Here is a 14022-nt window from a genome sequence, read left to right on the forward strand (position 1 = left end):
TTTCTCCTACATTCAAGTTTAAAATTTACGTTAGAAAAATGACACTGACATATAATCTTAAAAATATTTTCTGACTGCAGATACTGAATCAGGACAGCTAGTTTTTCTCTGTCACATCCGACAGAAGTTTGTCTTTCACGCATGTCTTTCAAAATAAAAGTCTTGCATCAGAAAAAATAAAAATAATAATAATAAATGAATGAATGTTTGTTGCTGTTTCTTTGACTGCACACTCAACCCACTCAAACCCGATTTGTCTTATATTCAATACTGTACGGTATTAGAAATTCCACACTGTAGAAATTAGTCCTTAATATATGTATTCTTTGTAATCTGTTAAGGTAACTTTCATTTTATGGAACAGGGTTCTCAGAATGCTTTTACCTGTTAAATTTAGCTTAATTATAGTCAAGTAAATTCCATGCCCTGCAATTTTTATTCATCCCCCATTTCAACTTCCTATGGGGCACAGCCAATAAAATTCCAGCTCATGAAGGAACCGATTATTAAATTAACTTACACATTTGGTGGAACACAGGTGGAATTTATCCATCTATAAATCAACAGGGAAGCAGAGGGTAAGCAGAGGGCAAAGATCCAAAAAAAAATAAAAATAAAAAAAAAAATAAAAAAATCCTTAAAATATCTGTACTTGTACTGAGTCTCTAAAAATGTAACTCTTACGCACATTTATTTTGATGTTTCAAATGGACAAATCAAATGTCCACATCAGTAGCAGGCAGCTGAGTAGCATCTTTCATATTTGACTTTCAGAACTGGCCAGGTGACAGAGCTTGTATTCTTATGAAGTTGCTTGTTCTCACCCTCCTTTCCCTCTTCTTTCTGCAGGCGTTCAGAAACTCAGAGAGATATGGCTGGCGTTCTCCGCAAGCTCGCAGCATACATCCCCTGCGTGTGGATCTTCCTCATGCTTTTCGACCCCAGCTTGCAAACCAGGTAGGATGACTCATCAACCCTCCCCTTCTAGCCACATTCTCTACCTTTTCTCTGTTCCCCATGTTTCAGGCTCTAGGGATGCATTGCAGCTAATACATTGGTTAATAAGGTTGTATTACTGTGCAGGGGCTTTTACGATCTGCAAAATGCCACTCGAGCCAACCATAGCTGGCTGTAAATCGCTCGCACAAACTGCCATGAATTGGATTTTTGGTGGTGGAGCGGGCTTGGTTACAAGTGTGACTCAATAAACCTGGAAAGAAACTCACGCTGGAAGAACCTGTGGGATTCTGAGACGAGTTTAGCCTAGATTGCGTTGCAGTGATGCCAGTTGGTTTTCACTGCTCATTAGCCCACTCGTACATGTCAGAGTTGTGAATGTACATACAGACAGAGATTTTGGGGAAAAGGGGATTATGAGTTTGCAATCAAGTGCCAGAGCTAGTGGTCTTCTAAAAACGAAATACAGCATTAAATCATAAAATAGGATCCCTTTCTTGAGACACATCTTTCCTGAACCATTCTCATCGTGTCTCAAGCTTGTATTCATAAAGGCCCCAAGCAAAATCAAAGAATGGACTGGTATGATGTCATTTTGAACAAAATTTGGGCAAAGGGAAGTTAATTTAGATTTGGCCAAATTAGGTTTTTTGTTCAGCCCGTTGGGTTGAGACACAGGGCCAGAGCTAAGGAGGGGTGTGATTGGGCGTCGCTCCCTCAACCAGGTTGTCTTTCCCCAGTAGTCAAGATTGTGAACTGTGATTGTGAAAAGGGATTTTAATGATTTAAAAAATCAATCACAAAGGCATTCTAGCATAAATTTAATATACTAGAAATAGCAAACTATATAAAAAGCAAAATATACAACCACCCCAAAGCAAATCACTCTCTGGCATTTGTTGATTGGTAGCTTTTAATTCCATAGTTGTGGTAAAGACAGGTTTGTTTATAAATATGTGGGCCACTTCACATATAGCTAAAGGTACTTTGTATTAAGTCATCACCCTCTTTCTTTACTTCAACGCCCATTTTTTAGTGCTGCATTCGCTATTGTGATACAACAGCAAAAAAAAATTATAACTGGAGAGCTACTTTATAGTTGCAATTTAAGTTGTAATTATAATTTTTAATCTGGTGCAAACATATCCACACTACTGTGTTCAGATGCTTTCTTAACTGCTCTTTTCTTGCAGCTGTCATTGTTTGTTGTGGTTTTGTTATCTTATTAAGAGGATACCACATGGCACATATTATAATATTATTAGCATATTCTTGTTATTAGCATGTGGGTACGCAGTCATGAGGGTGGTGTCGGAGTAAAGGCAAACAGTATAACATTTTTCCGCCATTTGGAATTTTTTCCCCCTCAAACAAATAACAAAAATAACACTGCAGTGAGCATATTAGGCCTTAACTGTGGCCTAAATCCAAAACCATCATACCAGATCATCTCATGGTAAGTGTTTAATAGAGAATCATTATACTGCAGATTTCTAGCTGCTTAGGAAGATATATTTGGCATGTTTCTTGATACAGCGTCTGCGAGTGTGTTGCCAGGCATGCTCAGCAGGCATCTATTCAATCATCTGGATCCTCACCATCTTTGTCAGAGTAATTAGTCAAAGAAGAACATTGATTGGAATCTACCAATTCCATCTGGCAGTAACATAAGCAAAAGAGAAACATGCACAAGAAAGATAGAGAGAGATAATAAGAGAGGGAAGAAAGAAACATCTGAGATGAAAGAGGAAGGATAGCAGCCATTCAAACACACACACACAATATTCAGTAGGGGTCACTGAATCTGAGGTCCTTGCTTTGGAAGCAGAAATTCATTTTCCGTTATGTCAGCAGATAGAAAATGTACTGAATTTGATTCAGTGTGACATCACAGCACCAGTATCCTGGAACATCTAACACCCCACACCACCATTAAAAATAACACCTCCTTTTTTCAGAAGATGATTTTAGATGTTGAAAAGCCAGGCAATTTTACTGCTCCCTCTGGAGACGATGCTAACGGAATCAGCATTTAACACAACTATGTTCACTTTAGAAGTTTTGTCAAGTATTATTTATTTATTTTTGTATTTTATTTTATTTATTTATTTACTTACTTAATTTAAGTGCTGTTCATGCACCACTGATGTTTACAGAGTGAAACAGCAGGTGTTAGCTGTAAAAACATTTATTGCAGTTTATCCATTGGTAATTAAAGCCAGTAACGAAACAGTCCATTTTATATTGTAGTAGATCTAAAAATAAAGCTGTAAAATGACCTGTTATTTATAAATTATGACAGTTTTTGATGTAAAAATCCTGCAGCTCAGGAAACAGCAATGCATGTCAACTAATTATCTAATAAATCTACTTCTCAGATTTTTTCTCCTAATAAAATCCTTGTAATAGTATCTTCCAAATAAAATCTTAAACAGTCCTCAAAGTCAAATATATTTCAAAGCAGGGATGCACAGGGATGATGCAGATTTTACCATAAACTTAATGACTGATATCAATACTTTGCTACTTTGACTATTTATTGTTAGATCACAGCTACATTTGCTTTTGAATGAGCAGAAAGGAATCAATGCAAACTCAAAACTATCCTAGACATTTAGTGTCCTTTTATAATACAGGTTTTAAAGGTGCAAGTTTGTCTTTACAAAAGGAAGCTTTGTTGTTTCTCACAGTCTGGTTGTTTCATTATCAATGGCAAAAGGTTCAGCTAGGGAACACAATTACATTCAGGTGAATTGAAAGCATTGTTATGCTTGAAAAAGCATCTCACACTCATTTTAAAGATTTTATTTATTTGGGTAGGTAATTATAAAATAATACAAGCAGAAGCTGACTGTAGACCATATACAACACAGTAAATGTGGTGACTAGGGTTGCCAGGCGCTCAGTATAATACGGAATTGTCCTTTATTTGAGACATCAAAGAAGCATTCTGTATGAAAGCCATATGGAACGCAGTTTGTCCCGTATTCATAGGCATTCGCCATATGACCACATACAACATACGAATAATAAATTCTTAATTGAAAATTAATCATTCTTTTTGGATAGTCATTGTTTTATTTGTGAACGTAGCCGTTTGAGGAAGACTTTATGACCTTGCAGAATCCTCTGTCGGTTGTTTGTGTGTAACGTGACATTTGACTTTACATATATATATATATGTATATATATATATATATATATATATACATATATATATATATATATACATTTAATTATTTTTATAATAATCGTACATAAATAGGTTTAGCAAAAACAAATGTGATTATTTCTGAGAACCTTTTATACACCTTTTATATATATGCTTAACTGCAAACATGGAAATGATACACTATACATTACAAATATTTTGAGCGTCCCTTATTCTGTCCCTTATTTTCCTATAAAGAATCACAATTGTCTTTCATTTTCCTTTTCTGAAATTGGTAACCCTAGTGGTGGCTGGTACAATTTTGCACCTCTAATTTTAATATAAATACCAAATTAATTTCAAAATAAAGACCTAATTATACCAAGCTATTCTATCATTGTTGATCTTGCAACACTTATGAGGAATAGTGTTATAAGCATTTTTTCAAGAGAACTGTATGACCCTCTGAGCACCCTCAGAGCAATAAAATCAATGCAGTACAGTTCTCTAGGACACTTCAAGTTGTTTCATCAAGATCTTTGTCTGCTTGTAGGTCTGTCTCAGAAACAGACTCATTATTTGCTTCTAAATAACTGATATAGAAAAAAAAAGACAAAAAAAAAAAACTAAAAAAAAAACGAGTAAACAAGACAAACCAGGGCCTTGTTACAGCATGCTTCATGGTGCTATCTACTTTTTTGTTTGTTGAATACATTTTCTGAGTGAGAGAGAGACTTAAATAGTGCAGTTTATTCAGCTGACCCATTTCCCTTACAGTCAGAGAGGGTTCTTTGGTTTTGATAAGCTTTTATTGTGATCCATAGCCCTTTGTTGCTTAGCCTCTTCCAGAGTAAATTTAATTTCAGCCTTCCCAGGCATGTACAAATAAAACCCTTTTCCCTCCCAAATGCAGAAAAGTATCCCATAAATGAGGCATGGCGAGCCACTGGAGCAAGGTTGAATGTTAGCATTAAATTTGCTCTTCTATCAGAAAAAAAAAAGTCCAACATGTCTTAGCCCAGATTAAATGTGCTTAACGTTATTTAGGCGAGTTTCTGAAAATTGGATCATGCAATTCCACATATTAACAAGCATCAAGAATGGTGCAAGCTCTCTTCCAGCAATACACTGTCTCCATCGTCAAACTCACTCTGCCATACCAGAGGCACTGTTGGAGACAACACAATAATAACACAGGCTCTTCATCTTGTGTCCTTGCTCCCCCAAGCTTCAAAGAAACTTGCTTGTAATGCTTTAAGAGATTCACTGAGCTACAAATATGTTGTTAAACAAGTCTAAATGACTACTGACACTGACTGCCAGGTCCTTATATTAGTCTATTCTGGATGGCAGATCAAACTAGCTCAAACCCTCAGCGCATACTAACAAGGCGACCTCAATCACATGAATGGCAAGAGCGTAGCTCTTTGACGTTGACCTTGTCGCATGATTCCAGCTTCCAGTAGCTGCTCTTCTTCCCCCCATGCTGCAGCGGGAAGCAATCCACGCGGATGACGCTATCCGAGGATATTTTGCGTGCCTTCTCGAAAATGCAGCGAGCCCGCAAGAGCCATGACCAAGTTTAGGCATAATCCCTTTAGACTTCAGAGCAGCAGAGTGCTTATACCTCATGAGTATCTCTCCGAATCAGCACAGCTGTCGCTCCACGAGTCCTGCAGGCTCGCTGATGCCCAACGATACTATCACACGACTCTAAATCGGCTTTGCGACAGCACAGGCCGGAGACTTTGCTAATGGATAAAGTTGTCACAGACAAATCTCTCATTTTAGCTAATGTCGCTTCACGCATCACAGCCATCCCTCGCTGCGCACACGTGCACGGATAGGCAGGGCTTGATTAAACTATTATTCGCAACAATCCATCTTTTACATATGAATGAGCTGCCTGTGTTTTGCCTCCCTGACGAAGCGCTGCAGAACCTCTTTTCTATCACACACACACACAAACACACACCCCACCCCTGTGTGGTGCAATCTCAAGTTAATGATTGCGGATAGCTCAAACCTCTTTTGTTGTCTGTTTTGTTTGGAATCAGTATCAACGCAACTGTCCGAAGTGACATGAAATCAATTCCCAACAAAGTAGTGGAGAGCGCCGCTCCTGTGCTCCTTCCATATGGATCACTTCGAAACTTCTGGCCACTCTCCCTCCGGCTCATTGCACATGCATTATTTACAAGCTTTCGAAGGATAGGGTGGCACTCAGAGATGTGAACAAGCCGACAAATAACATGCTGTCAATGGCTGGCGTGACTGTGTCAAGGTTAATGTGTTGCAGGGTTGCAGGGAAAGGCTAGTTGAGGGGCAGCAGTCCATTTAGTAATTCTCAGCGTGCATCACTTACCAAGAGTTTCAACGTTCGCCACCTCCAGCAAGGTAATTTATCAGCTGCATCGCTACAGTGAACATTACGCTATGTAAAAATATTGTGCTTCATCTCACTGCAGACTCACTTTGTCTTTGTCTATTAAAAGTAGCGTATTCAGTACGTTTCCAATGTTGCTATACTCATGCTAATTAAGTACTATATTCTTCCCTATCTCACTGTTGCATTTCTGCACTTGTTGATAAACTGAGTAATAGCGTTGTCAACATCAGAAACGTTAAGTGGCTGATGGTCTCAGCTGGCTTCGTGGGAATCTGATTACACTCCCCGTTGGCCCAGCGGAGGGTATTTCTGAAGGGCTGCAGGCCAAACGGAGGAAATCAATGTCACCATCCGACTGCATGGAGCAAACGGCGTCTCATTTCAGCCGCAACATGAGCTTTTATTTCGAGGAAGGATATCATACATCACATGTTTGGGTTCACACAAGAGGAGAAAGGACAGAAAGGGATGCATGTTTCCTACTCTGTCAGTGGCTTAGAATATATTTAAAGACCTTTCAAGTACTCTTTAATACATTTTGAGTAGCAAGCTTTGTTTTTTAGGAACATTATTAAAATGTCTTCGATTTGTATTGCGGTTTCTCCAGGGTGCTCTGCAGGACTTTATAAATGTGCAGTGGAGCTCAGGAAGGCCTGTCAAGATTGGAACGTCAGACGTGGATGTTTTAATCCTCCCCGCTGATTTGCTTCTTAATTGCTCTGAGGGAAAATCACAGGTTTAATACAGCAGTGCTGTTTTGAGCGAATTTCCATTTTTGTTGCGTCTGGCTTTCGTTTGATCACTGACATAAACGTTCATGTACTTTTTGAGGAGGTGTTTTTTTTTTTTTTTGCTTGTTTGTTTTGTTTATTTTTGCATCTTGAAGTCCACAAATGGTCTTAGTGGACTGAAGAGAGAACTTCAAATAGTGAATTTTGGGGTGCACCTTAGTATAAAGATAGGAAGAAAACAACAGATTTCTAAGGCTTCTGAATTAACATGATCAAAACCTGTACAATCTGCTACATGCCTTCTGTCATCTAATCCCTCTTAATTTTAATGTAGAAACATTCTTTTTCTGTAAAGATACAATTAATTGATAGCTTGCACTTTTTAGCAAGTAAAAGGCCTATTAGAATCATTCCAAAAACCAGGTCATGGTTCACAAGTCTGTGTTTCATAATGTACGCTGACACAACATACATTGATTATCCAAAACATTCATTCATTCATTCATTCATTATTTATTTATTTATTTATTAGAAAAAAAAAACTAATGTTAAAATATGAGTAATGAATATGATACATACAGCTTTTGAGAAATGTGCATCACTCATCATTGAATTATTTATTTATTTATTTATTTTTGCCCCCACATTGAAAAGTATCGAGATTTAATAATAAAATAGAATTTAAATATATTTTATAACAGTAGTCTGCTATACTGCAATAAAGAGATCATTGATGGTATCAGAATTTCATCTTAATTTTTGGCCATGTAAAGGTGACATGACATACAGCCAAGTATGGTGACCCATACTCAGAATTCGTTCTCTGCATTTAACCCATCCAAAGTGCACACACACAGCAGTGAACACACACACACACACACACACACCATGAACACACACCCGGAGCAGTGGGCAGCCATTTATACTGCGGCGCCCGGGGAGCACTTGGGGGTTCAGTGCCTTGCTCAAGGGCACCTCAGTCGTGGTATTGCCAGCCCGAAACTCAAACCCACAACCTTAGGGTTAGGAGTCAAACTCTCTAACCACTAGGCCACGACTTCCTCGTAATCTATCAGCAACTACACGATATGTCATGTTTTTGCTAAGTTTGGGCCACTGAAAAAAACTGAGGTGTTTCTGTTTTTGTCATTGAGTGTGAACTTTATATAGATTTTATCTGAAGTTCGATAAACTGTTCCATTAAATAAATAAAAAATCAATCAATCAATCTAACTATTATTTCATGTCTTTCAAGGAGAACAAATGCATTCATTTGTGTTTTCAAATTGTGACTCACACTTAGCAAGTAAAAAATCAAATTTTTAACAATGTTACATTATGATCCAGTGCAGTGAATGTTTTATTCTCTTAGAATCTTTTTTTTTTTTTTTTTTTTGCCTGTCCTTCCTGAAATTACTCCTCATTTTGTTCAACATTGTGTCTATTGAACAAAATGAGTTCAATTAATTCATTAATGGCAATTAATGAATTCACTTTCATTAATTGCCGCTAGAACATATGTAACATCAAGATGAACTGTGAGAGATATTTCTCATAGCCTATCAGAAACCCCTTGCAAGGGTCGTCCTGATGGTTAGGCTACGTGTCAGTCAGATAAGGGTACCACTGAACACTTTCAACAGAGTTAGACTGCTGTGTATGAGCACTTATGTGCATCTCTACTATTTGCTCCCAATCACAGTAATTTCTTGTTTCTGTATAGCATAGTGTGTATACGTGGTGTCATGGAATGGATATAGAAAGAACTAGTACCACTGAGCTTTTCTGGTAAAATTGGAACATGCTGTGTGCTTGATGGGTAGTAGTGTCAATGGCCATGCTGTCCCCATCACATGAACCATTTTAAAGGTGACATGAAATTGCATTTGTGTCGATGCCGATAGCCTCGTGTTCAAGTCCCAACTCACAGACCTTTCCTGATCCCATCAGCCCTCTCTCTCCCACTTCGCTTCCTGTCTCACTACTGTCCTATCAAATAAAAGACAAAAATGCCCCCCAAAAAATAAATAAAATAAAATAAAATCTTTAAAACAAATTGCTTTAGCAAACAGATAACCTGCATAATATTTAAGTGAAAATGTTTGTTTGGAGCTGATTTTATTCATCAGGATGTGGATGCTATGATAAAGGCCAAGTTGACTTTCCAGAGCATCTCAACATATCCTAATAGTGTTATTTCTTCTTCTTCTTCTTCTTCTGCTTCTTCTTAATTTCACTCATGTATTTATTTTTAATGTATTGATGTATGATATTATTACATGTTGCATTGACTTGCATTCAAATTATTGAATTACTACTTTTTTTTCCTTTTTTCCTTCCTTTTTTTTTTTTGCACAATAAGGTCAGGAATGTGCTTTTAGAAAGAAAACAAGATTTCATGTTGATGGTAAAATGCTTCAGTGAGATACAATGTGTAGCTACAGTACTTAACCAGTATCCATTAGACACATTATTGCTTTTTGCGTTTTGATTTTAGACTTTTGTCCTTGCCATTTTGATTATTTTGTTATCCAGATGTTGGAACTGTGGAGCTAATAAAAGCTTTTATGTAATAATCTAAAATGCTGTCATTTGTCAAACTAGTATAAACCTTTGCTTGGTCTACAGTCACTTTAATTAATTGCCACTAGAACATATGTAACATGAACCTAGACACTGAGTAAACACACGATATATGGCAAACCTCAAGACCAAGATAACAGGACATGGAATAGAATTTGAGACTCCAATAAAATATTACACTGCATTCATGACCTGTCTGCAGCTGGATGGAAAATCAATGTGTGCTCATAGTATATTGGGCTATCTAATGAAAGCTACAAACTGTCTGTAAAAGAATACAGCTAAAATAGGAGGAGGCTGGGAGACACAGTGTAAAATAATCATTTAGACATAAATATGCTCTTTCTGAGTTTATGTATTTGGTGGATTTATAATTCATTGGTGGCCTACGGAATACAGAAGTTTTTAATGAGTGATTTTGAAAAAATAATAACCTTAGAAAAAATGTTAGACAGCATCAAGTGTCATTTCAGAACAATTTCCTCTAAACTACTTCAGAGATTATCCAAAAAACAGAGAGGACTAAATTTAGAGGAGACTAAATAGGGCCTTGAATGCATTTGGCTTCCATAAGTGCTTGCCATTGTTTCGTTAAACGTTTTGTGTTTGCAGATGCAGAGTAAGTTGCAGAGTTAACTATCGCTGACAGAATGTAGGGAAGTAAAATGAAAAATTTACTGAACAAGAGCTTTAACAAGAATTACTTAATACATTTCTAAACAGCCTGTGCCAATGGATGAACAAAGTTCCACCCATAGGGGTATTCACTCCGACAGCAAAAAGAAAAAAACGCTTTCAGCAAATGAACAGTGACATGAAGCACTGATCTACCAATGGTAATGGAGACACAGAAGACATTCATATACAGATGGTTTCTTCTCCATGATGCCTTTTATTTATTTATATATTTATTTATTGCAGCAAGATGACAAATTTGTTTTCAAAATGGTGACATCTCTTCAGTACATTCCATTTCACACCATTGATCAAATGTTCAATAGCTACAGTATGACTAGTTGTACACCAGTAGCATCACGGTAGTCAGCATTAGGAATGCTTTCTATGCCTATAATCCACAATACAACTGCTTACGGCAAACTCCAGTGATGAAATTGCTGTCGGTGTAAACGCACCTTTAAATGGGAGAGATCCAGCCAGTGTGGCATTTTCTTAAAGGTTTTCAAAAGGTTTTCGTCAGTTGCTCTTTACTGAAAGTTTAGAAGTCACGGATATGAAGATGCTCTATGAAAAAATGAAGGTCACTAGTTGGGTGAGTACATGCTAATAGAAATGTGCCAAAATGTGAATCACTTTATATCAGGGATGGGCAAATCTGGTCCAAAGTCCAGCAATATTTAGCTCAAGCCATTGATTAGGAAGTAAAAGTAATACACTCACATTAATGTGCTCCATATAGCTTGTGTGCTGTGTAAAGTGTATAAAGTGTCTGAAGCCATACTGTAAGATAGCTTTGTGTGAGGAATAGACTGCTGTTGTTAAAATGTTTATTGCAATTACTCATCTTCCCCATCTGGAGTCTGCATATTGAGATCTGACACAGGTTTAGCCATATACGGCTTCATCACGGCGCTTGCCATTTTGCGTATCAAAACACAACATAAAACTTTTTTGCTGCAAAAAACATTGTAGACTTTATAAACTAACCTTGAGAAACATAGTATTCAAATTTGAAACTGCATTCTATGACCCCTATATATAATTTTTTTTACTTATTATTTACTCAACATTCAAAATTGAGGACAACCTGTTTAGGTTATTAATTATTGCCAGTGCAGTCAGTAGACTGATTTTGAATAGTGCTACCAAATTTCTTTATTTATGGTTCATCAAGCCAATAATCTAATAATGGGCTGACAGATTTCTTGTGCTTGAACCTGCATTTTACTTTTATATTTAGTAAATGTTATTAATTGAATGCCATGTTCATATTTATAAAATGGATTTAGCATAATTGTTTTCATCTACCAGCTTTCATAGTGACCAAAACACTTCCTTGAATTTTCTCCAGCAAATTTTGCCTTGTCATGCTATTGGCTGTGTAATGAAAAACTAATTGAAAATGGTGTAAGCAATACTATTAATATCTGTTCTGCTCCAGAAGGTTATTGTATTTCAACAAAACTTCTTGCATTATAAAATCCCCTCCATTTTCTGAACCGTGTGTGCACACACATTATACAATATTCAGGAGTTCATTTCAACACTGTCTATTTGCCGCACTCCACTCTATTGAAATATTATGTGTATGTACACAGACAGTATACTGGCAGCTCAGTGAAATGAATCTCATTCGCTACTATCTGGACCTCCTGAATATTTTTCTTTCCCACTTACTGTATAAGAAAGAGGGAGAGGGTGAAGAGAGAGGAATAAGGGATAAGATTAAAAAAAAAAGATTGAGAGAGAGCTTCAAGGATACCAATACACAGAACGTGATAGGAGAGGTTTGGGTTGGGGGTGGAGGAAGGGTGTTATGAGGGAAAGTCAGTTTTTTATTTGCAGGGATGATGTGGTGGTCATGAAGAGGGATGAAGCAGCTGCCGCCAGGGCCCATGATCCTCCAGCACTCCAGCCCGACATCTGAGAGAAAAATTACAATCAGCTCACACACCTCACGTAACACCAGATGGGGACACGTATGTCTTGCGTTTGGCTGCACACAGATGATGCATGTTTCCTGTCCAATCTGACTGACCGTTTCACCTCAAATCAAGCAACATTTGGCACATCTATTAATTGGGTTTGTTTGCCTTTTTGGCAGCATTTGTGTACCCAAAATATATGAATTTATATAGAGGCCCCCGGTTGAGAAGCACTGTCTTGAAGAAGAATGTCCTAGGGCCTGTTTACACCTGGTTACTTCATGCATTTTTGCTGAAAGGATAACTGTCTGATTCGTTAAACCGTTTCCATTTACACTTGGTCAAATAAATGTGTCTCTGGAAAATAGATACAGATCCGATCTTTAATTCCTGTGCTAAATGCAAATTTAATGGAGTTCACATTAACAAAAGCAACAGATATGTGCCGCATTTTATTCATCATCAGCTAATTTCAAGATCAAAGACCGCAATTCAGTTCAATTCAGTTCAGTTCAAGTTTATTTGTATAGCGCTTTTTGCGATACAAATCATTACAAAGCAACTTTACAGAAAATTAAGTTTCTACAATATTTAGTAGTAGCTTATCAGTGGTGACTGTCAGTTCATGTGCATATGGCAGAAATGTTCAGAAAAATCAATAAAAGACGTAAACAAACAGACGATTAACACTATTAACAGCAATTATGCAATCAAACTTACAGAAAAATGTGGTAGTTCTGTATGTTGTCTCTGGGTTAGCATCATCTGAGGTCCTCTGAGGGGTTGGCATCATCTCTTCTCAGGTGTTCTGGATCCAGACTGGAGCTTGTGTAAACTCCTAGTTACCACGGGATGTAAATCCCGTGGCAAAGCAGAGAAACAAATAGAGACATAATTAGCGTGGCTGCTGTTCCAGCCAAGTAAAATTAATTAGTTTAACCCAAGTTAAAGAATAATAATGCGCATTTGATCAGATATAACTTCAGTCCAAAATGCGATACGATGCGATATGAGATGCATTATTTGAATGCTTGGCCAAAGAGATGTGTTTTTAATCTAGATTTAAACAGAGGAAGTGTGTCTGAACCCCGAACATTATCAGGAAGGCTATTCCAGAGTTTGGGAGCCAAATGTGAAAAAGCTCTACCTCCTTTAGTGGACTTTGCTATCCTAGGTACTATCTAAAGTCCAGCGTTTTAGTGACCTTAGGGAGCGTGATGGATTGTAGTGTGATAGAAGACTAGTTAGGTACGCAGGAGCTAAGCCATTAAGGGCCTTATAGGTAAGTAATAATATTTTGTAACTGATACGGAACTTAATAGATAGTCAGTGCAGAGACTGTAAAATTGGGGTAATATAATCATATTTTCTTGACCTGGTAAGGACTCTAGCCGCTGCATTTTGGACTACCTGTAGCTTGTTTATTGAGGATGCAGGACAACCACCTAGCAGTGCATTACAATAGTCCAATCTAGAGGTCATGAATGCATGAACTAGCTTTTCTGCATCAGGAACAGGTAACATGTTTCGTAGCTTGGCAATGTTTCTAAGATGGAAGAATGCTGTTTTTTGTAACATGGGAAATATGATTTTCAAAAGACAAGTTAC

General features: G+C 37.3%; 1 protein-coding gene across 2 annotated transcripts in view; it reads left to right on the forward strand.

Annotated features, from left to right (window-relative positions):
* The window catches only part of LOC109045548 (gamma-aminobutyric acid receptor subunit alpha-3-like), a 164883-nt gene that overhangs the window by 19431 nt on the left and 131430 nt on the right, over window positions 1-14022 (forward strand). For both annotated transcript variants that reach the window (XM_042747718.1, XM_042747717.1), the window contains exon 2: window positions 850-957. In XM_042747718.1, the coding sequence (XP_042603652.1) occupies window positions 872-957 (86 nt within the window). In that variant the 5' untranslated portion in view covers window positions 850-871. The remainder of the gene's footprint in view (window positions 1-849; window positions 958-14022) is intronic.

This window comes from Cyprinus carpio, chromosome B21, assembly GCF_018340385.1.
Source record: "Cyprinus carpio isolate SPL01 chromosome B21, ASM1834038v1, whole genome shotgun sequence".
NCBI classification, from domain to species: Eukaryota; Metazoa; Chordata; class Actinopteri; order Cypriniformes; family Cyprinidae; genus Cyprinus; species Cyprinus carpio.